Here is a 23,099-nt window from a genome sequence, read left to right on the forward strand (position 1 = left end):
AAGTTTAGTGTCCCAAATGCTGCCTAACAGCCCATCATCAATTAGCTAGTAATAGACGTAGTTAGATAGCCGCACCTGAATTGACAGGTTGTGCCAGCGCAGAAGAGCCGGGCCAAGGGTAAGCGGGGCAATACATGACTTGTTCATGTATGCTTACCTGGAAGGTGTACAGATCACACGGGACTTAAATGGCACTGGATGAATGATCGGGCTAGGTAATAATAATAATAATAATACATTTTATTTATTTGGCGCCTTTCTGGACACTCAAGGTCGCCTAGGTGTAGGTTACCTGTACCTAGTTGTATCCCATACAATTCGATGCTCAATGTAGTGAGACAGATGAAGGCCAAACAAAGCAACCATGATGCAGAAAAGACTAGATGATCAGGTTTGCTTTTTTTGTGATAACATATCTCCTGAATCTGACCTACGTCAGGTAATGACACTGCAATTGAATGACAGACTACATGAATGTGCACAAACACTGAATGATGCTAAATTATTGTCTCAACTAAGTGGTGCTGATGCCATTGCACAGGAGCTGAAATACCATTATTTGTGTCTCATTCATCTTTACAACAGAGAGAAACTCCACCTCAGAAGGCTTGAGAAAGAGTCACAGAGTGAAAAGATTCAACCAGCCATCTTTCCTATGGCTCTTTCTGAACTGGTCACCTATATTGTTGAAACCGTCTCAATTCTGATGGTCCTTCCGCCTTCCGTCTCGCAGATACAGTGGGGAGAACAAGTATTTGATACACTGCTGATTTTGCAGGTTTTCCCACTTACAAAGCATGTAGAAGTCTGTAATTTGTATCATAGGTACTCTTCAACTGTGAGTGACTTTGTATGATTTTTAAGTAATTAATTAGCATTTTATTGCAAGACATAAGTATTTGATGCATCAGAAAAGCAGAACTTAATATCTGGTACAGAAACCTTTGTTTGCAATTACAAAGATCATACGTTTCCTGTAGTTCTTGACCAGGTTTGCACACACTGCAGCAGGGATTCTGGCCCACTCCTCCATACAGACCTTCTCCAGATCCTTCAGGTTTCGGGGCTGTTGCTGGGCAATATGGACTTTCAGCTCCCTCCAAAGATCTTCTATTGGGTTCAGGTCTGGAGACTGGCTAGGCCACTCCAGGACCTTGAGATGCTTCTTACGGAGCCACTCCTTAGTTGCCCTGGCTGTGTGTTTCAGGTCGTTGTCATGCTGGAAGACCCAGCCACGACCCATCTTCAGTGCTCTTACTGAGGGAAGGAGGTTGTTGGCCAAGATCTTGCGATACATGGCCCCGGTCATCCTCTCCTTAATACGGTGCAGTCGTCCTGTCCCCTTTGCAGAAAAGCATCCCCAAAGAATGATGTTTCCACCTCCATGCTTCACGGTTAAGATGGTGTTCTTGGGGTTGTTCTCATCCTTCTTCTTCCTCCAAACACGGCGAGTGGAGTTTAGAACAAAAAGCTCTATTTTTGTCTCATCAGACCACATGACCTTCTCCCATTCCTCCTCTGGATCATCCAGATGGTCATTGGCAAACATCAGACAGGCCTGGACTTGTGCTGGCTTGAGCAGGGGGACCTTGCGTGCGCTGCAGGATTTTAATCCATGACAGCGTAGTGTGTTACTAATGGTTTTCTTTGAGACTGTGGTCCCAGCTCTCTTCAGGTCATTGACCAGGTCCTGCCGTGTAGTTCTGGGCTGATCCCTCACCTTCCTCATGATCATTGATGCCCCACGAGGTGAGATCTTGCATGGTGCCCCAGACCGAGGGAGATTGACCGTCATCTTGAACTTCTTCCATTTTCTAATAATTGCACCAACAGTTGTTGCCTTCTCACCAAGCTGCTTACCTATTGGCCTGTAGCCCATCCCAGCCTTGTGCAGGTCTACAATTTTATCCCTGATGTCCTTACACAGCTCTCTGGTCTTGGCCATTGTGGAGAGGTTGGAGTCTGTTTGATTGAGTGTGTGGACAGGTGTCTTTTATACAGGTAACACGTTCAAACAGGTGCAGTTAATACAGGTAATGAGTGGAGAACAGGAGGGCTTCTTAAAGAAAAACTAACAGGTCTGTGAGAGACGGAATTCTTACTGGTTGGTAGGTGATCAAATACTTATGTCATGCAATAAAATGCAAATTAATTATTTAAAAATCATACAATGTGATTTTCTGGATTTTCTCTGGATTCCGTCTCTCACAGTTGAAATGTACCTATGATAAAAATTACAGACCTCTACATGCTTTGTAAGTAGGAAAACCTTCAAAATCAGCAGTGTATCAAATACTTGTTCTCCCCACTGTATGTGCAACCTGTACCAGCAGCGTATCCTTTTCTAACAGTGACACTTCCTCTCTGTGGACAACACCTTGCCGTGTTGGAGAGGCTTGTGTACCCCAATGAACCTGAGACCTATGCCGGCGGGGATTTTATATCCCTGGCAAGTTTAACTAAGCTGGACAGGTCAAAGGAGAGGAGGCAGACAAAGCAGACATTATGACTATTTGACAGAAATGGTGGCCATCTTGAAAATGGTGGCCATCCTGAATTTTTGAGTGGCATATACCTTTTTCCAAAAGAGTGTTCCTTGAAGAGTATTTCTGCCTAATTTTATGCTTGCATCACCATCTGAACACTTGAAATAATTAATATTCAACAGGAACGGTGGCCATCTTTAAAAATGGCGGCCATCTTGAATTTTTGAGGGACAAGCATCTTTTTCTATTAACGTCCTTTAGAGAGTATATTTTTAGAGAGTATTATCCCATAGAGAGTATAAAATTTTATGCTTGGATCACTGTTTGAATAATTGATATAATAAGCATTGAATAGCAATGGTGGCCATTTTGAAAAATGGCCGCCATATTGAATTTTTGAGTGGCCAACGCCTTTTTCCAAAATAGTGGCCCTTAGAGAGTATCTGTGCCAAATTTCATGCTTCTATACCAAAGTGAACGATTTTTTTTACTAATCTGCTGCACTAAAAACAGACATCTGATAGTTATCTGAGCTGATCTACAGAATCTGCTGGCCATATGTGCCCATTATGCAAATTCACATTAGCATACTTTACATAGACAGGATTTCATTCGAGCCCTGACTTCATAAAGCAAAGAGACATAATGTGTAAATATATATGCAAATATTCATGAGTGAAACCCCCACAGGACAAATGATCCAATTATGGCCTGGCAGACATAGTGACCACAGTGCTGACTTGTGTTATGAGTTATGTTTTGTTTTTACACAATACATTTAGTAATTTGTCCTGTGTGACGGAACCGACTGGATTTGAGATTGGAGTTTTCAGATACAGATTCATCTCTGCCACTTTCATCTATACTAAGAAGAAACTTATGTAACAGAGGAGTTTCCATGTGCAAGAATCCCACAGTGTACTTATTTCATCTTTTGCAGAGGCCTTTGTCTGCTTGATTTACAATCAACATGAAACTGTGTTCACAACTCATTTTACAATGAAGTTTATTTGGTAGTAAAGAGGAAATACATTGAAATTTTTTTTTGAATAAAATTCTTAAGATTAAAACAAATTAAAAAATATTGCGTGAGACAATAGACAATGCTAAACACTTTAAACAGTAAAGTAAGTTAAGATATTAATCATATTAAGTTAATTATTTATTAGTGAATAAAAGTGACATGATCTAATTACATGCATGTTAAATTCAGCAGGTGTGGAACGAAACGGAAGGTCGAGTTCTGGCCCAATTTGTCAGCGGCCTAGGTTCCAGAAGTATTTTCCCATTCCCTTTCCCCAAATATATTTTTAAAAAGTCTTCATCTTAAAGAGTCTTAAAGTCATATACAGAAAGAACCAAACCAGCCAGCTACAAGGTGAATCACAACATTAGAAACTTTGATTTGAAGCAAAAAGGTCTTCGAAAATCTGATAAAAAGACAAAGGTACAAGACCATGTACTTAAAGGGATAGTTCACTTTGAAATTCAATTTTGGTATGTTTTAGCTTACCTGAAGGGCATCCAAGATGTAGGTGTCTTTTTTTCCGCAGTAGTTTCAATTTTGATATTTTTAGGTCAAACCGTTCTTGTCTGTCAGTCATTTCATGCAGGTCTATGGTCACGGTCTCAAAGAGCAAGCACAAAGTCCAAATTAAAACAATTCCCCATCGTCCAAATTAAACAATTCCCCAATCGTAAGTACACATTGACGGCCTAAGACACGAAACGAGCGGTTTGTGTGAGAAAACGAACAGTATTTATATCGTTGTTATCTCTTGAACACAGCCGCGTCCAAATGATCTGAGGGCGCGGGCGGGTATAGATATATACACTAGATGATCGAGCATTTCAACACTCAAGTATTTGACTTTTTGGGAATGTAATAAATATTGACATGACAATAAATTTGAAACCCTTACAGTTGCATATTTGTTTTCAGAATGGGATTTTTCCTGTTAACAGGATTTCCTGTTTTTCTGACTTCCTTTTCTGACCTTATTCTTACCTCAAGTTGCCTTTTGGGACATACAAGCATACATACGTACTTTAAGTTACATATCATACTTGCCTGTTGAGAGAAGTTTATTTCAGCATCATATAAAATAAACAATGATAATAATAATAATATTAAAGCAAACACAGCTCTGGTATCGGAATAGTATCGGTATCGGCCGATATCCAAATTCAGGTATCGGGATCGGATCGGAAGTGAAAAAATGTGGATCGGTGCATCCCTAATATCTAGTAGTAAAGCTAATGCAAGGGCTAGAAATCAAATAATAATTTGCTGATACTTCCTCGACATCATGGAGAGCGCAGTTCATGGTTGCATAGCAACGACAGATGCCACGGGAGCGCAGGCGCTTGTGGAAACGAGGAGAGAGACGCAATATGTGAACGGCTCCTAATTCAGGATAAACTGAGAATCTATTTGGTTTAAAATCGTTTTTGTTTTGTTTAAAATGGAGATCTCGATTACAACATCAGACAACTACACAGAATAACATGTTCCAGTCTATTTTTTTTTTTTAAATACTCATTTGGATTTTTAATTCAAACACGTTTAAAACTAATTAATTCAGTGTCTCATTTATAAATACCTGTTTAATTAATGGATGATTCACCGTTTTTTAATGAATCTCTAGAGTCATCTTAAATAAATGATTCAAAGAAAAGAAAAAATAACAGTCGATTTTTGCCACCTACTGGAATAATAATGTAATCAGTACAATCTTTATTTGAAGAGACTCCTTTCACTTTAGCCATTTTATTGGTTATTGCTTAAAATTAGCATGAATAAAAGGTAGAAATATTTATTCTTCAAGTATTTGCCCTTTTTTTCTCTCCAAAAAATATTGGAATCGGAAACAAGAATCGACAAGAACCGGATTTGATAAGCAGAATCAGAATCAGAATAACTGCCATAGTAACATCCGACTCAGTCACTTGCATTTATCAGTCTTTGTTTTGCACTTTATCCATTAAGTAGTTGTTAGTTACTCGTGTCTATCCTTTTGTTAATAAAACCCTTTTATTACACTTGTGTCTTCCTTGTGTTGATAATACAATAAGAGGCTCTACAAGTTAACGATATCTCACAAATCCTTCAGATAGATTGGTCAGATGACGAACTTCCTCCTATTTATATCATACTAATTCAGTCAACAATCTTCCATGATTGTTCTTTTTGATTTGTTTTGTTCTGAAGCTAAGCAGGGTTGAGCCTGGTCAGTACCTGGGTGGGAGACTCCCTTGGAAAAGTAGGTTGCTGCTGGAAGACGTAAGTGAGGGCAGTAGGGGGGGTAATCACCCTGTGGTCTGTGTGGGTCCTAATGCCCCAGTATAGTGACAGAGACACTATACTGTCAAAAAGCACCATCCTTCAGATGAGACGTTAAACCGAGGTCCTGACATTCTGTGTTCTGTGGTCATTAAAAATCCCAGAATGTCTTTCGAAAAAGAGAAGGGGTGTTACATCCTGGCCAAATTTGCCCATTGGCCTCTGTCCATCATGGCCTCCAAATCATCCCCATATATTCTGATTGGCTTCATCTCTGTCTCCTCTCCACCAGTAAGCTGTTGTGTGGTGGGCGTCCTTGTGCAATATGGCTGCCGTCGCATCATCCAGGTGGATGCTGCACATTGGTGGTGGTTGAGGAAATTCCCCCCTTCTATGTAAAGCGCTTTGAGTACCCAGAAAAGTGCTATATAAATGTAACTAATTATAATTATTATTATCACAATTATATGCAATAGTGTTTACAGCTAAATGATGGGAAGTTCATCTTATGTGAACACATGAAAAAATGTGTGGTTTCTCAGTCACACTCTTCCTCTTTCATCCCAACATGCCCAAACTACAATGTCTACAGCTAATTACTTGTTCTCTGCATAATAAAAATAATACATATGCTGATTTATAAAGCTGTTAACTATACTCTTATTTTATTAACTATTAAAATGAACTATTATTAAAATTAACTACAGTATTTTCCTTTAAAACATCTAAGGTAGGTTTTTTATAAGGTTTTTATTTTTTTTAAGAAACTGAAATTGACATTATTGAGTTATTATGCAGGATAAATGTTTGTTCTAGTCTTACATTCGACAAAACAACACAATAGAAAAAAGCAAAACACACAGTCTGATAATGGCATGTAAAATGGACAAGACACTTTAACTTACTGGCAGATTCTTTCAGGCCCATGGCTTTATGGACAATCACATGCAGGAAGCCATATAGACCAGGAGATTCTTCGTCTGGAAGAAACAAGAAACACTCAGTAAGTGTATGTGTGTCTGAGAGGGAAATTAGTGAATTTATGAAGTGTGCAACTCTTTGCTTTAGTCATCTTTGAACAACAGTTCTCAAAGGGAAAGACGACACCTGGTGTATCCCAGAGCACTAATATCTAGTAATCTCTGTTTCCCTCTCTGTGCTCATCAGTAAGAATGTGAGCAGCTGGTGATTGAGTTTGTTATAATTTTAACAGTTCTATTCTAATAGCAAATCTCCTGTCTGTGTGATCCATTTCTCTGCTGGACTGGTGATAGTAAATATCAGGCTATCTGACAAGCATTGTTATCAGTACTGAAAAAGCCAATCAGTCAGTAATGTAAAGTCAGATTGACTAGAAATATGACTGACTAAACGTTTCGAAGGGGAGTGCTTTTATAATTGTGATGTCATGCACTAGTTGCAAGATCTATTACATACAGATCAGATCATATCAAGAGTCACAGCCCCCTGACTTAGGCTGGTCTGCACTGGAAACACTGATGAAGAACTCTGTAAATTAGTGCTGGTGGAAAGAATGCAGATGTCAGAGAAAATGAAAACAGTGTCAAATAACTGAGAGTCTACAGCTTCCTTAACTAAAACCGTGAGTTTGGATATCCATTCCAAAAGAGTTTAACATCATGTGAACTGGATTAAATAAAAACATGATTAATGAATATTTACAAGATACAATATTTATGATAAGCCCCAGAAATGTGAAAGTGAGAATTCTTATGGACTTAAAGGCTCTTGTCCTGAGAGGAAACCTGCTACACGTGAGGGGTCTCCAGGATCACAGAACCAGTGACCACTTCAGGGTGGCCTTGACCGAATCTCTCACACACACACAGAGTGGCTTATTGTATCAATATTAGAAGCAGTGGGTGGCAGTGCTCAAGTTGCAGTCTCTCTTTCTCTACGTTTATTTAGCAGGAAGTGAACTAGCAGAGAAGCTCTTTGAACCTACACCGCCTCATCAGAACAACACAAGAGAGAGTAAACAATCATGGACCTGATGGTGTTTGTGGACATGAGATCATAATCCAGTCCAAAAGTAAGAATCAAATGTAATCTCATCATTCAGTTTGATTAAACTCAAACTCACCTTAAAGAAAAAGTAAAATCATCTCTAAGACAAAAAAAGGCTGTTTTGAAACACCTTTCCTACACAAACCCCTCATCTACCTTTAAAGACGAGTCAACTTTACAGCGTGTAAAGACAGTTAGGAACCATTGAGTTTAGTTTTTGCATGTTAAGCAAGAATGTTTGAACTTCACATTAACCATATTTGATGTGCTCTATGTTGTTGATCAATGTTTCTTTAGGCATCTTTACAACCACATGCATGAGCGGCGCAAATTTCTTTCGGCGTGCCGTGCACATTAACCAATGAGTGCATTCACACTGGGAGCAGGAGCAGCAAGTGAGCACCAAGCAGGACCGCCTTGTGAGAAGCAGTGAAGAGGGGGTTTTGGCACCGAGTCTATATTTGCTGCACTGCATTAGAAATTGAGTATGAAATTAGAAATAGTGAAATTTATTTTGTCCACACTTTTGATAGACAAAATAAATATGATTTCACACAAAAAGTGTGTTTTAAAAGCAAGTACTGTAATGGATTATAAGATAACAAACAGGTACAATTTTAAAAAAGTTCAATCTCAAATCAATATCTCTCATCCACATAATTATTTATGAGGTGAAATATCATGTAATAAGGGGTATGACTGTACCAATAACAACAGACACTGCGTCTGGTTTTGTCAGATTAGTGTGTTACCATCTGTTGGCGTTAGTCGATGCTTGTTTTCACTGACTGAATGTGTTCGATTAGCATTTGCCGGGTTGTGGAATGTCTGAAAAGTGTCATACTGTAATCTGTGTTGGTTGCCGTTTATCTGTGCAATGTGAAGTGGCCTTTGGTTTCTTGAATTTTACTTTCAATTCCTGAATTTAAATTTAGTTTTAAATTCCAAGTCAATTATTGAACCTATAAATGTAATATAGGTAATAGAGCAAACAGGATGTAGAAATGCAATTCTAATCATAATATTTATTCAATTATTTAATGAAATTAAATTAAAATGAACTGAAATTTTTTAGAAAGTTTAAGACAATAAAAGAAAAATCTGTCAAGACGAATTTTTATAGCTTAAACTATTGCTCAAAGTTTGAAAGTTTTAGGCTTTAGCCTATAATGTATTCACTACTGAACTTTTATGCAATCAATTCTACTTCCTTTAATTACAATTACAATTCAACGTGTGTTGTAGCCAATTCAGTTCAAATTGAACTGAATGACTTAAGAGTCAATTCTTAAATTCAGAATTTTGCCAAACCTGGAGTAAAAAGCAACAAATGTTTAAAAGCATAAAGAGATCTTAAAAGCCTTATAATTCATTTTGGTGTGGGTATCTCACCTAAATTAATTTAAATTCACAACAAGCATCCCGAAACCATAGTGTTTCATGAACCCACATTTAACCAATCCTTTTTTGATGCATCAAAGCAATAACTAAGACTTTTTCTGTTCTAAGCTCAAGCACTGAACAGCAGCCGGCCATCATTTAATTACTGTTCCCTCCTTTTAAGAGTTCCCAGTGTCACCGTTCCTTTCATAATGAAGACAAACACTTCTTACAGTCCTGATTTGTCAGCTCAAACTACTGGTATCCAGAGGAATGAGAGTATTTGTGAGTGTAAATGGGGTTCATGGGGGTATATATGTGGCAGGGTTTACATTCCTTCACCAGATGCTCCTCATTTCACCTCATTCCCTGCATCTTAAATTTCGTAGCAGGAGGGATGTTGTGGGGTTCAGGGGATGATCAGAGGGGGTCTTTCTGTGTCACGCATACAGTAAACACATTCATTTTAGCTTTAAATCCACAGTGGTTTGTACTTCTGTAGATGTTCTCCAAGTTAAATAGTTATTATAGATACACACACACACACACACACACACACACACACATACATATTATATATATATATATATATATATATATATATATATATATATATATATATATATATATATATATATATATATATGCTTCTAATGGCTCAACAACAGCATTCTCCTCTCAAATCAATATTTTATTTATTCATTTATTTAATGTTGCAGTGTGGTCAGAGCATTGATAACAAAATAAATAAATACAATAAATAAGAATTCAGAATAAAAGAAAGAATAAATACATAAATTAAACAGTTTTAATCTGATTATTAGTTCTAATGGAATTATTTATTGAAAGAAACAAAACACTTGAGTGGTATGCATTAAGTGGTATGTAGTATATAGCAAATCTCCATTGCTTCATTGTTGAATCATCGAATAATGTAAACTATATTATAACATGGCTCTCTGAAATACTTGATTCTGATTAGTCAATCGCAACACAGGCTCATCCGAGTAACTGAAGTCAGCGCTATACGATTGCTAGGAACGTTTTTTCTTTGGTGGAAGTTTTGCGTTTGGTGAGCTAATAAAATATTAAAACTCAAATCAATATTCTGCGTACAATTATTTAATTATGTCATCCGGGTATGGACTCACTCTCTTGTTTCATGCAAATGCAGCTGCTGCCATTTTGCAACAACTGTTTTGTATACTGTAATGGATTATAAGATAACAAACAGGTAAGATTTAAAAAAAAGTTTAATCTCAAATCAATATCTCTCATCCACATAATTATTTATGAGGTGAAATATCATGTAATAAGGGGTATGACTATACCATATCCCTTAAATCTCCATCTAGTTTGAACTTGCCGCTTGCTAGCAACTGCTTTCTTCGCGGAAGCTTTGCGTTAAAAAGCCCTAATAAAATATTTCAACTCAAGTCAATACTCTGTGTCTAATTATTTACTTACAGTATGTGGCAAGTAGCCATGTAATAAGTGGGATAATGTACATCCAGCCAGTTGTTATCGCAGAATAAAATAAATCCCTTCAGTGTGACGTAAGACCTGATAGCCCTGATCACCCTGTAGGGGTTTATTCTGCAGTAACAACCGGCTGGATGTACATTATCCCTTACTTTTCTCCCAGCATTATATTAAAAGCTGGATATATATTACTTTACCTGCATATACAGTATACTCACATTAAGCAATATATACTATATATATCTATCAAATCTTGGGTGCATGATTGTTTATATCGTCGCAAAAATTTAAACTGTATTATAATACAGCTCTATATATAAAGTTGGATTTATTATTTCCAACTTTATTCGCATACAGTCAATACACTCAAATAAGGCAATATATACTATATAGCAAATCTCAAATGCCTGATATTAATATATTATGAACATTAACAACATGAATTTCTATTAAGCTGCTTTGAAACAATGTGTATTCTGAAAAGAGCTATATAAATAAATTTGACTTGAGGTTTTACGTTACAGTAATTGTATCATGGGATAAGCAGGTTTCATATGTTTGAATCTACCTCCAACCACTAATAATTCAAAAAAAGAGGTTTGGAGTATGTGTATAGCAACACTTAGGAAGTGTTGTCCTTTTGATAGTGACTAACTCCAGCTCTGCTAACTGGGGTTGTATGTGGAAGATAATGGACAGATGGATTTAATGTCATCCAAATCGAAAAAAAGTCCACACAAATACAAACAACAAAGTTCAGAAACTCTGCCCTGCCCTGCCAATGTAGCAGCATCTACATTGCACAGGTTATCAGTAGAGTAGAACCAGACTGTAACCTAGATTTCTGAAAATCCCATTTGGACTTTTGCACTGTGATGGAAAGAGAAAGAGAGGAATGAAGAAAATGGGGTAGTGAGTATAAATAAAAACTATTGGGATGAGAGCTGAAGGCATTTAACTGGAAACAAAAGGGAAAGAAACACTGGAATGGAGAATAAGCTTTGTACTGAAGTTCTCTTCAAGTCAAAGACAAATGAGATGTATGAAAAACTAATATTAACTAAACTAAATGTATCTCAGGACATCTGATATGAACTGAAATTGATTTCACTGACATATTTTACCCTAGTCTCCCCAGATTCAGACAGCATTTACATTTGACCCCTCTAGATATAACTATATCAGAGAGCAAAGAAAAAAAAAACGTGAAAATATGTGTCACTTACCATCTTTGGTGCTGGTGACGGGAATGTTGTGGACAGTTCTGAGTTTGAAGCAGGAGCCGGTTAACACTTGCAGCTCTACTGAACTCAACACACATGCCTGCAGGTCTAAAAACACACATACACACATAGTGAGCTTTAAAATTAAGAGCTATACAGTTAAAGCACTAAAATTACTAAATGGAAATAAAGTAAAACGGAACTAAAACTAAAATAAAAAATTTATTACATTTAAATAATAATATAAAAAATGGAGAGAAAAAATGACAAGCACATAACATTCCTAAAACAAAATTAAAACTAAAACTAAACATATAAATAATAATAATATATAAATAAAAGATTAAAAACTATATTAGTATATAAATAATACTAAAATAGCACTGCTACACATGCATTGTTGAACATTCAGGATGTCCACAGAAAGGTAGGACATTTTCAGGATCATTTTCAAGAATCATTATGACTTCAAATCCCTTCAAGTCCAACACATTATTTGAAGCCCACTTCCATCTTGGATGACAAAGACGACAATGATTGCCTTTTGGTAAATAAATTAAACATAAAATGCAACATATGTTTTGTGGCTCTTAATGAAAAGAAAAAAAAAAAACATAGAAAAAAGATTGGTCTGGTCTTTCAGGTGTTAAAAAAAAGAATAATTATTAAAAAAGTAAATAGCTTTGTGAACACTTTGTGAACAGAAAAATGCAAGATTGCAGGAACAGGATCTAAAAATAAGCATAAATAACCAGGTGGAAATAAACTCATCGTAAGTGAGAGCTCACCACTGCATTCTTATTATAACCTATTGTAAATAATTATACATAAATCATCTTGCTGCCTTCTTGCTAAATTTGCTAAGGCCCTATAGTGGACCTATTAGTTTTAAATAGTTTTAAACCTTAGAGAGCATTACTGGAGTGACAGCGAGGCTAATACAGAAATGATGGATTGTGTAATTTTTTTATGATGATTTGATATTGTAAGGGAGAATAATCTGATCTTTTAAAATAACACATTTTCTTACCTTTCTTCATCAGTTTCTGAATGCTTTCCCTCCATTCTGACCTCTCATAATCTGAGGACAGCAGGAACAGGTAGCTCTGGAGAGAGAAAGAGACAGTGAGTAGAATAACAATGGCTCCCCCTATTGGAAAGCTATAAACAACAGAAGCACAACATTTAAACAGAAAACATGTATGTGTCATGTGTAACAAGTGTTAAAAATATATCTTTTCACAAATAACAGTGTTGTAAATCAAATGGTTGTGCGATGCGGTACCTTGCCGTGTTTGTTGGGGATGCGGAATGGGATGGTAGGGGAGTGTATCAGCAGACACGACTCCTGCTCATTCATCTTCTTCCTTAGACGATCCACGTTACGACTCTGACCTTTCTGTGCTTTCTGTTCACACACAAATCAATCTGATATTAGTACATTAAACATGCACTTACAGTTGTGGTCAGAATTATTGGCACCCCTGGTAAATATGGTCAAAGATGGCTGTAAAAATAAATCTGCATTGTTTGTCCCCTTGATCTTTCATTAAAAAATGTTGCAAAGATTTAACCTTTTATTAAAGTAAAAGAATTGAAAGTGGGGGGTAAATCACATTATTTTACTCACAATTTTTTATGAGTAAAATATCTCTGAAGTACATTCCCATTAATATTTACCTTTTTTCTTTTTAGCACACCAGAGTGACCTGGAACATGAAATTGTATAGCAATGACTTCTTGTTTCACTGGAGTTGAAACACAAAGGCCAAATTCCCTCAATCATCCATCACAATGAGTAAAACCAAAGAATATAGTTCTGATGTGCAGCAAAAGATTGTTGAGCTTCACAAAATAGAAAGTGGCTGTAAGAAAATAGTTAAAGCATTGAAAATTCCCACTTCCAGCATCAGAGCAATATTTAAGAAGTTCCAATCAACTAAAGATGTAACGAATCTACATGGAGAGGACATGTGTCTAAATTGTCCTAATGCTCAGCGAGGAGGAAAGTTTGAGTGGCCAAAGACTCTCCAAGGATCACAGATGGAGAATTGCAGAGATTAGTTGAGTTTTGGGGTCAGAGAGCAAAAAAAAAAAAAACACATCATCACATGTTGTTTGGGAGGGTTTCAAGAAAATTCATTCTCACTCATCCAAAAACAAAACAGAATATTTGTTTGTCAGACATGACTGGAACTTCAAAAGGCACCGGATTCTATGGTCAGATGAAACAAACAAAAAAAGAGCTTTTTGGCAGCAAACCCACCAGGTGGGGCAAACAGGGATAAAAAGTACCCCATGCCCACAGTAAAATACACTGCTGGATCTCCCAAGCCAAAACTCCAAAGGTGTGACCTCTGTGGAACTTTAAAGCAAACTTCACAGAAGGCTTGCTGCGAGTCAGTGTCGCCAATGTTACCGGTTACATCACTTGCTCACCGCAGCACCGCCCCTGTTTAAAATCATTTAATTCAGTTAGAGAACTTTTAGAGAAAAGTTTGAATAGAGAAATTTGAAATGATGTTTCATGTTTTAAATTAAAAAAGTGAAATTATACTTATAATTATGAAATAGGATGCAGCAAGTCCTGGGTGTGTTTGACCTGCTGAGTGACATCTTAAGTACAGCGAGGATACAGAGCCGTCTGCTCTCTAATCACCATACTTTGATGTCATACGGTCTGCGCAGCGCTGCTTCAAGTCAAACACACCTAGGACTTGCTGCATCCTATTTCATAATTATAAGTATAATTTCACTTTTTTAAATTTAAACATTAAATTAAAACATCGCCCCTTATACCCTCATTCACTATTCCTTACATTAGTCCACTAATATAGTACACTTGAAGGAGTGAATGAAAATGAGTGAGCGAATTTGGACATGGTCTCTGATCTCTTGTCAGGTGTTCTCCAAACTCATCAGGCATTATAGGAGAAAACTCAGAGCTGTTATCTTGGAAAAAAGAGGTTGCAAAAAGTATTTAATAAAAGGGGGCAAACAATTGTTCCCAACGTGTTTTGTAGAAAAACATATATTTCATAATGTGATTTTCCCCCCACTTTCAATTATTTTACTTCAATGAAAGGTTCTTGCACATTTTTTAAATAAAATATCAAAAGGATTAAAAATGCAGATTTATTTTTTTTACAGCCATATTTGATCATATTTACCAAGGGGGCAAACACTTTTTCACACCACTATATATATATATATATATATATATATATATATATATATATATATATATATATATATATATATAATGTGTATATATATATATATATATATATATATATATACACACACACACATATATATATATATATATATATATACACACACACACATTATAAAAAATACAATAAAAAAATTATAATTATTCAATTTTATTAAACCATTTAATAATCAATTTAAAAGGAATTTATACCTCTATGATATTATGCTATACCCACATTAGACAAGCAGTTTGGAAAATGGATGGATGGATGATTTAGCTGTGGGCGCCATCTTCTGCCGAGACGCAGAAATTTATTCGGCATGACCCTCACAGTGCATTGTGGGTATTCTCTGGCCATTGAGTGCACATCGATTGTACACTCATTATTGTGATGCATTATGGAATTGAATGAGTGCACTGGATAACGTCCACTATGGTTTCAGACACCACTACAAATGGCTGTTCCCTTAGTGCCCTAAGGGTTTGGGGAGATTTCTAACACAGCCCTACTCTCTTAAAGTGAGTCGAAGCATTCGCTCAGCTGATTCGTTCAAAATGGCTGATTCATTCAGTAACAAAGCAAGTGCTTACTGACTGTGCTTATGCATGGGTCATTAAATCACTGAACCGAATCGTTCAGAAATGAAACACACACTCTGTTGCTCAGAGACACTTAACTCTTTTGCTGTGGCTTTGTTTGGAAACCTTTTCATTGGAGAAATAAAGCAAAAACAGTCCGTATTGACAATATTATGCCTAACATGTCACTTAATATTAAGTTTATTTAAATGTTGTACAAAATCAATATCACTTTTGCAATCTTGCTGATATTCTGGAAATGCTATTTTATGTTATAAATATAAAAAATAATTCATATTAGGAGCATTTTTGTGTCTGTGAAAGTTTCCCATTATGGCCGATGCTATCATCCTCTCAATGTGTGTATGAGCTTTAGTGGAAATTATGTTATCAGGCTTCCACAGCTAATTAAAGACTCCTGAGCTCCTACTCCTCAGTCGTTAATGTGCTGATGTTATATTATATCTTGACAATTTTATGGACTACATGACTCTGTGGTGCAGTAATCGCTCTGAGCTAAAGAAATCCCAGATAAGAAGTCGTTCGATTCTCTAATTGACAGCTAGCATAAACAAATCCGTTCATACAGTGGAGTCAGCCACATTACCGAGGCTAAGAGTCGGGGTGTCACCTTCCCTCTGCACTACCTCGCTGTCCTGTGGTGACCTCACCTGAATAAAGGAAGCGGGCTGTCTAAGATAAATCTAAATGTGAACTGTAGCATCACGGTGACCTGCTTTGGCAATGCCAAAAATCAGTAAACAAACCACAAAATCCATTTTCTCCATAATTACAAACAGAGGCCCAAAAAACAATGCTTAAGGGAGTCTGACACAACCTTTTGGAAAACACTGATAATTAGGTTAAGAACTTATTGAACACAGCTGAGTGACGACATGTAAAGATGTTTTATGTTGCCCAGACAACAAATTATAGCAATTGAAGTCATTTTTTTTAAAAATATTTTTATACTTTAAAGGTGATTAAGTAGGTTTGGCTTATCAATCAGTTCCTGTGTGTGCATTTAATATGATATCAAACCATTTTCAAGCGCAAGACGATGCAAAAGAGAACTCAATTCGGCAATCACACCACATCCAATGCACGCACACAGAGAGCCTCCTCTCATAGGGACTGTTTACACCTGGTCACTTCATGCGTTTTACGGATCAGATAGCTATCTGATTCATCTAAACGATTCCATTTACACCTGGTCATATAAATGTGTTTTCGCAAAACCACAGATATAAATTCGATTTAATGGAGTTCACGTCACCGAAAGCAACCGATATGAAATGCATTTTTTTGATAATCAGCTAATTTCAAAATCAAAGACCACAATAGGAGACATCGGCAACATTACTGGTAAGATCATTTTGTTTCTTTACTTTTAATGAAGATGATTGTGTGTTAAGTGTCTGCGGCTTACTTTCACTTTGATTTGCGATAGTTTGCGTGTTGGCTTGATGAATAGATGCTCAGCTGCTCATCTTCATAGTGATGCGTGCTGCAGTAGCGATGTCATATCTGGCTATAACATGACATATAGCCTATAACACGCTCTCACGCGTTTATTTTTTTAGCATTGTTGGAATTTACATATGTGGTTTCAACAACCAGATGCATTTACACTTGTCCAGTTTCATCTGGAATGCGGCCCAGGACACTTCAGTGTTAAATCTGTCTCAAATGCGTTTCGGAGGGCATTTACACCAGGGCCCGTATTCATAAAGATTCTAAGAATCCTCTCAGAAAACTCTTAATTTAGCTTAAAAACTTTTACGTAGGAGTCTTAGCTTAAGAGCAATTCGGGACTGATCTGAGAGCAACTCTGAGTAAGGAAAAGACAAAAACTTTTATCTTAGTAAGAAGGCGGGGTTGACCCTGTTGCTATGTATGACACAATCTTTTGAAGACTGTGATTGGTTGGTTGTCCAAGAAGGGGAAAAAAGTGATTTTAAGTATAGGGTCTATTCTAAGCCTTCACTTTGAAATTACATGCGTAATTTTTCCTATTTGACCGTTCTCACACACACACATTATATATATAAATCCTTATTTTATTAACCATGCTGTTGATTTCCTATAAGGTATTTGCTTGGCTTAGAATGATAAAAATTGTTCCACTCTTTCTAATTACACTGATTGTTGGCATGTCTATTTAAATGGTGGTTTGAATGTTTGAATGTTTAATGTATCAAACATGGAATTTTCCCAGTTGCCAAATATCGTAATGTAGTGATTACTTTCATTTCGGGCGCTATGGCATTTCTGCGCTGTGTTGGAGATATTAGCGTGTCTCTAAAAAGATCTGTCACAAACATGATCCCTGCATGATCTAATTTAAAGCGTCTTATTAACTCACTGTCATCCATTGTCTGCAACACATTTCTTCTCCTTCTTCGTCTTTCTGCCATTTTCTCCTCTGCTAAAGAAACTCTTAAGCCTCTTAAAAGTCCTCGTCCGTGCTCCTAACAATTTTGACCTTAAGACCTCTTTTAAGGGTTAAGATGCTTTCTGAATTACTTTTTTCTTTACTAGGATTTTTTCTTTAAATTTAAGAGTAAACGCCCACATTTCTAAGAATTTTCTTAGAATTTTGTCACTAGGAGCTACTCTTTGCATTAAGATTCTTTATGAATACGGGCCCTGGTCTTTTCACGATCGGATAGCTATCTGATCACAGAAAACGCATTGAGGTGGCCAGGTGTAAACAGCCCCATATAGTGTGCGATACTGAATTGCACTTGAACTCACAAATACACACAAAATGAAAAAGAAAAAAAAATTCTCCCCCAAAAGTGTAAACTATAAGGGCTTTCACACTAGAGGAATGTTTTCATAGTGTCTACAACTATTTCTGGAAGCCCCCTTTTTTTAACGTGTTTGTACCACAGGAACAAGCGAAACATGATTTATGTATTTCTGCTTATCGAGCGACTTTGGGCAACAACCACACAGCAAACACTATAATACTTTTTCATATACCGTTTAATTTGTATGGACTGTTAAACAGATCGTTAATTAATGAAGACAGAGAATGGGAGCGCTGTGTGTTCAGGATCTGGCGAACCTGTTCTCAGCACCATCAAAAAAAAAGTCCACTGCCCACAGTTCTTGACTCTTTGTTTTTTTGCATGAGTTATACATAATTTCTTTGTATGACAACCTGGCCAAAAAAACAAACAAAAAAGCCACAATTTGGCATGTTTTATTGCGTTATCACAAATAAAACAATTGACTCCTCCAAGCATATAAAATAACATTTGAATAAAAGGTGATGTACATTTTCCTAGGCCGGAAATCACTTTTGGCCACTACAGTGGGTGCATAATTATTAGACAAGTCGATATTCTAATCTTTTTGTTTTTAAGCATATTTGACCAATTCCAAAACATCAATCTTAATAACTACTATGAATTTTGGTCACTGGCACAGCAGGGTCACAAAAAAACAAGTTATTAAAAAAAGATATTAACAGCAAAAGATTTTAACAATAAGGGTGAAGAATAAGGTGTGAAACAATCAGGGACCCTTTAGTCTCCAGTGCCACCATTTTCCAGAACTATGTTAATAACACATCTAAATTATAAGGCGTTTTTCACTTTAAGCCCTCATCAACAATTACACATTGCCGATTAATGATTATATACAATCTTAAAGGTAGGGTAGGAAGGATTTTTGTAAAAAAACTTTTTTTCAAATTTGTTTAAACTGTCTTTATATACCAATACATAATTAAAATGTAAGTGCTCTGAAAAAGAGAGAATAAAAATCGAGTGACTGTAGACCTATTAATCTGCAATAAACACAGCTCATTATTTCCATTCGGGACCAAACAATTGATTGGTTTGGGTGATTGCACTCACTCTCGCAACCATGGCTACCACCCCTGTTGCTAGATCTGCCCATATGCGCGCGCACCCGTTTGATTTGAGAAATGCAAGAGAGGCGCGGAACCTACGAAGAGTAAAATTATGGCAGAGAAAGAGCATTCAAAATTCAAAGCACCTGCATATGCAGTCAGCGAAGGCAAACAAGGCAAAAACTACTTCCTCGGAGCCTGGTTGCCCGCACTCTTGAACGACCTCCTCTGCTTCGCCCGACCCCGGACCTGTACTCGAACCGACGATGCGGTACTTGTCACCGGAGTGTAACGTTAGTCCTCATCAGAGTCAATAACAATGTTTTCATCATGGAAACTCTTACATGCAAAACACCTTATATGTTATTAATCTTACACGAAATTCACCTTCATCACAGTTTAACTGATGGTAATGGAAAAACGTGTATCAATGCAACCTGTTTTTAGCTTTGCCTTATAAATATAGCTCGTTACCTATAGCCTAAATATAGCTCGTTACCGAATCAAACAAAATATATTTTAAACTTTACCAGTATCGATATGCTAGCTTGATAGTGAGTACTAAAAGCCATCTTATTTGTTTATATTCATAGTGATAAAGTTAGGTATTTTATTACATGTGATTCTGACATGATGTCACTGCATGCACTGCGCTCCTTCCTCTCCACTCGTCTCAGGTAAATAAATGCGTCTTCCAGCTGAGCCTGAGCGTTTGGCGTCACGCGTTCATGTGTTTTGGGGGCGTGGCTTTGGAAGGAGCTCAGAAGGGAGGGGGTGGAGTGAATGGAAATAATGAGCTGTGCTTACAACAGTCGTGAGAGGTCTACAGACACTCGATTTTTATACTCTCTTTTTCAGAGTACTTACATTTTAATTATGTATTGGTATATAAAGACAGTTTCAACAAATTTGGAATGTTTTTTTTGTAGAACAATCCTACCTACCCTGCCTTTAATAGTAATTATTAAGAATTATGTGGTTTTCAATTGGTAAAATGTGATTGTAAAAAAATATTTGATCAGAATATCAACTTGCCTAATAATTATGTATGTACTGTAAATATATACAGGGTTTGCTAAATTTCCAACCCTAAATATAGGCAAAGTCTTAACAAGCACCACTAATATTTAGCTTAATTTTTAGCTTAGGTTTTATCATAAGTGCTCATTTAGATCGTACCTTCTCTTTCTGGATCTCGCTTTTGATGGTGGAGATCTTGATCTTCATCTCCTCGATCTCGTGCTCAGAGAGTGTCTGGACGTGAGGGAGAGAGTCCGTGTCATCCAGAGTCTGGAAGCTCAGATCAGCCAGAGGGATGTACCATTTACACTCATACTGCTGATGCCTCCTGACAAACACACAAAGAGAGAAACATACTTAATTGTCAAATAAAAGCATGATTTATTATGTTATTTTTTATTGCTTTAATTTTTATAAATAAGCACACTAAATTAAATTGACAACCTTAATGTATTTATATATTAAGTACATAATTTGAGTGTATTAAGTGTATAATTCGTTCCTGATCGCAAACACATGCTTCATGATATAATTTTCTTCCTGGCTCTATTGAGACTTATGTAAGCTATTAACCTAAGCACTCACTATGGAGAATATATACAGTACACACACGCATGCTTCAGGAATCAAAATGTGTTTCCACTGCAGAAATGCTTGATAATGCACTCTTATTGTGAGATGATTGTGATGCTCTGCAGCTGCTCTGTCAGTCACATGGCTCTGCAGCAGCATATAATCTGTTCATCATCATGCTTAACAACCAATTAAAATCATCTCCTGCTTAATTTCAGTCTGAAAAAAACATGCTGAATACTTTACAGTCTCTGCCAGTGCTGAGAACAAAACCCAGAACTGAATGCCCCATAATGCCGAGCATATGAGGCAAAGTAGATTATGGCAACGTCTGAAACTTAAAAATGCTGCCATCGGAGGATGCATTCCTAGGTTAATTCCAAATTAATGTTAGCTTCACTTCCTGTCTCTTGAGATACCTTCATCTGATCGATTTTTGAAGGTAGCATAGATGTATCCTTCACTGCCTATGATATTCCACAATCCTGTGTGTTCCATTCCATGACAGTTGAGCTAATATATATATATATATATATATATATATATATATATATATATATATATATATATATATATATATATATGTATCTGAAAGTTGTGGTTGGTGGTGGTCAGTTTGTGTGTAAATGTACATTTATATTCGCTTAGTCTCAAATCTTGCTCTATTTTGTTGTAAATCATTAAACCATTACGCTGTCTCAGAAGCCTGTTCGAAATCAGTTTCATGAGGTATCTTCATGTGCAAATGCACAGCCTATAGTGTGTGTGTGTGTGTGGTGTGTGTGTGTGTGTTACGTATGCCTGTTATTCTGGGAAGGCTGTAGCTGCATGAGGGTAACAACAGCTATCAATCAATAGTACGATGTCTTTGACATAGTGACCATGACAACAACAGAGTGACAAATGATATTGCACCTTAGTAAATCAACACAATCTACAAGCACCAAACACACAACTGCTTGTAATGTGATGTATGCATGTAGTGGTAATACATAGCTGAGAGAGAAAGTGAGTAAACTATGTAAACTGTAAAAATTTGGTTTCAAAGTTGTAAATAAATCAAAGATTATTGGAGTACATTTTACAATAAAATACTATTTCAGTATTTCTACTTCAAAATGTTGTTTTATTCAGTGTGTTACTTGCCATTTCTTTGTAATTATTTAGTAAAATTTAAGAGCATTTTTGAGTGAAAATTCTGAATCCTACACCAATTTGAACTGTCCATGTTCATACCCAACTGCTGTCTTTTTCATCTTGGCACAGAGCAGAAGGTCTGTGAAGAGGAAGACATGACGGAGTTTACGCGTACCCTCCGACACCTCCACCAGGAAGCCATCCTTCACCAGCTGACGAGCCTGTGATATTTAAAAAATGAAATATTGATATCATGTTAATACTAAACACACAATTAATCCAGTGGCAGAAATCTTTTTGACACTTGAACATAGTAGGTTGCGGTATTGCACCTTTTTATATGCTTTTAACAGTTATGATTACAAATTCTCTTTCCGCCTCCCTACATTTGTGTTTTGAGTATCTTCTTATTTGTTAGGGGTACGGTTCCTACAAGCATTGTTGGCAGACATAGCTGACTATGGTCGCAAGTAGTTCAACGATTCAGTGTTTCCAGAAAACAGTTCCAACAAATAGTCGCAAATAGCATTACAATTTGTGTGGGTGGAACTACAGCTCTTTACCTGTGGTTATAAGAACAGTTTCCTGTTAGAATAACATGTGGACTTGAATAGATCATTCTCTTGAGCAAATAGCAAGAATTTGACATGACTGAATCACGCAGTTGCTGAAGATTTGTCGGCTGCACATCCATGATGCAAATCTCCAGTTCTACCAAAGGTGTTCTATTGGATTGAAATTTGGTGACTGTGGAGGCCATTTGAGTAAAGTGAAAGCAGTTTGAAAAGATTGGAGCTTTGTGACATGGCTCATTATTGTGCTTATA

The 23,099-nt window shown here is 36.6% G+C and overlaps 1 protein-coding gene across 2 annotated transcripts in view; it reads right to left on the bottom strand.

Annotated features, from left to right (window-relative positions):
* abr (ABR activator of RhoGEF and GTPase) overlaps nucleotides 1–23,099 on the bottom strand; it is a 409,594-nt gene that overhangs the window by 118,007 nt on the left and 268,488 nt on the right. For both annotated transcript variants that reach the window (XM_081366269.1, XM_081366270.1), the window contains 6 exons: nucleotides 22,373–22,494; nucleotides 20,723–20,891; nucleotides 13,168–13,290; nucleotides 12,913–12,988; nucleotides 11,886–11,990; nucleotides 6,675–6,749 (listed from right to left, as the gene is read on the bottom strand). In XM_081366269.1, the coding sequence (XP_081222395.1) occupies nucleotides 6,675–6,749; nucleotides 11,886–11,990; nucleotides 12,913–12,988; nucleotides 13,168–13,290; nucleotides 20,723–20,891; nucleotides 22,373–22,494 (670 nt within the window). The remainder of the gene's footprint in view (nucleotides 1–6,674; nucleotides 6,750–11,885; nucleotides 11,991–12,912; nucleotides 12,989–13,167; nucleotides 13,291–20,722; nucleotides 20,892–22,372; nucleotides 22,495–23,099) is intronic.

The sequence above is a fragment of the Scardinius erythrophthalmus genome (assembly GCF_964197995.2).
Source record: "Scardinius erythrophthalmus genome assembly, chromosome: 5".
NCBI lineage: Eukaryota > Metazoa > Chordata > Actinopteri > Cypriniformes > Leuciscidae > Scardinius > Scardinius erythrophthalmus.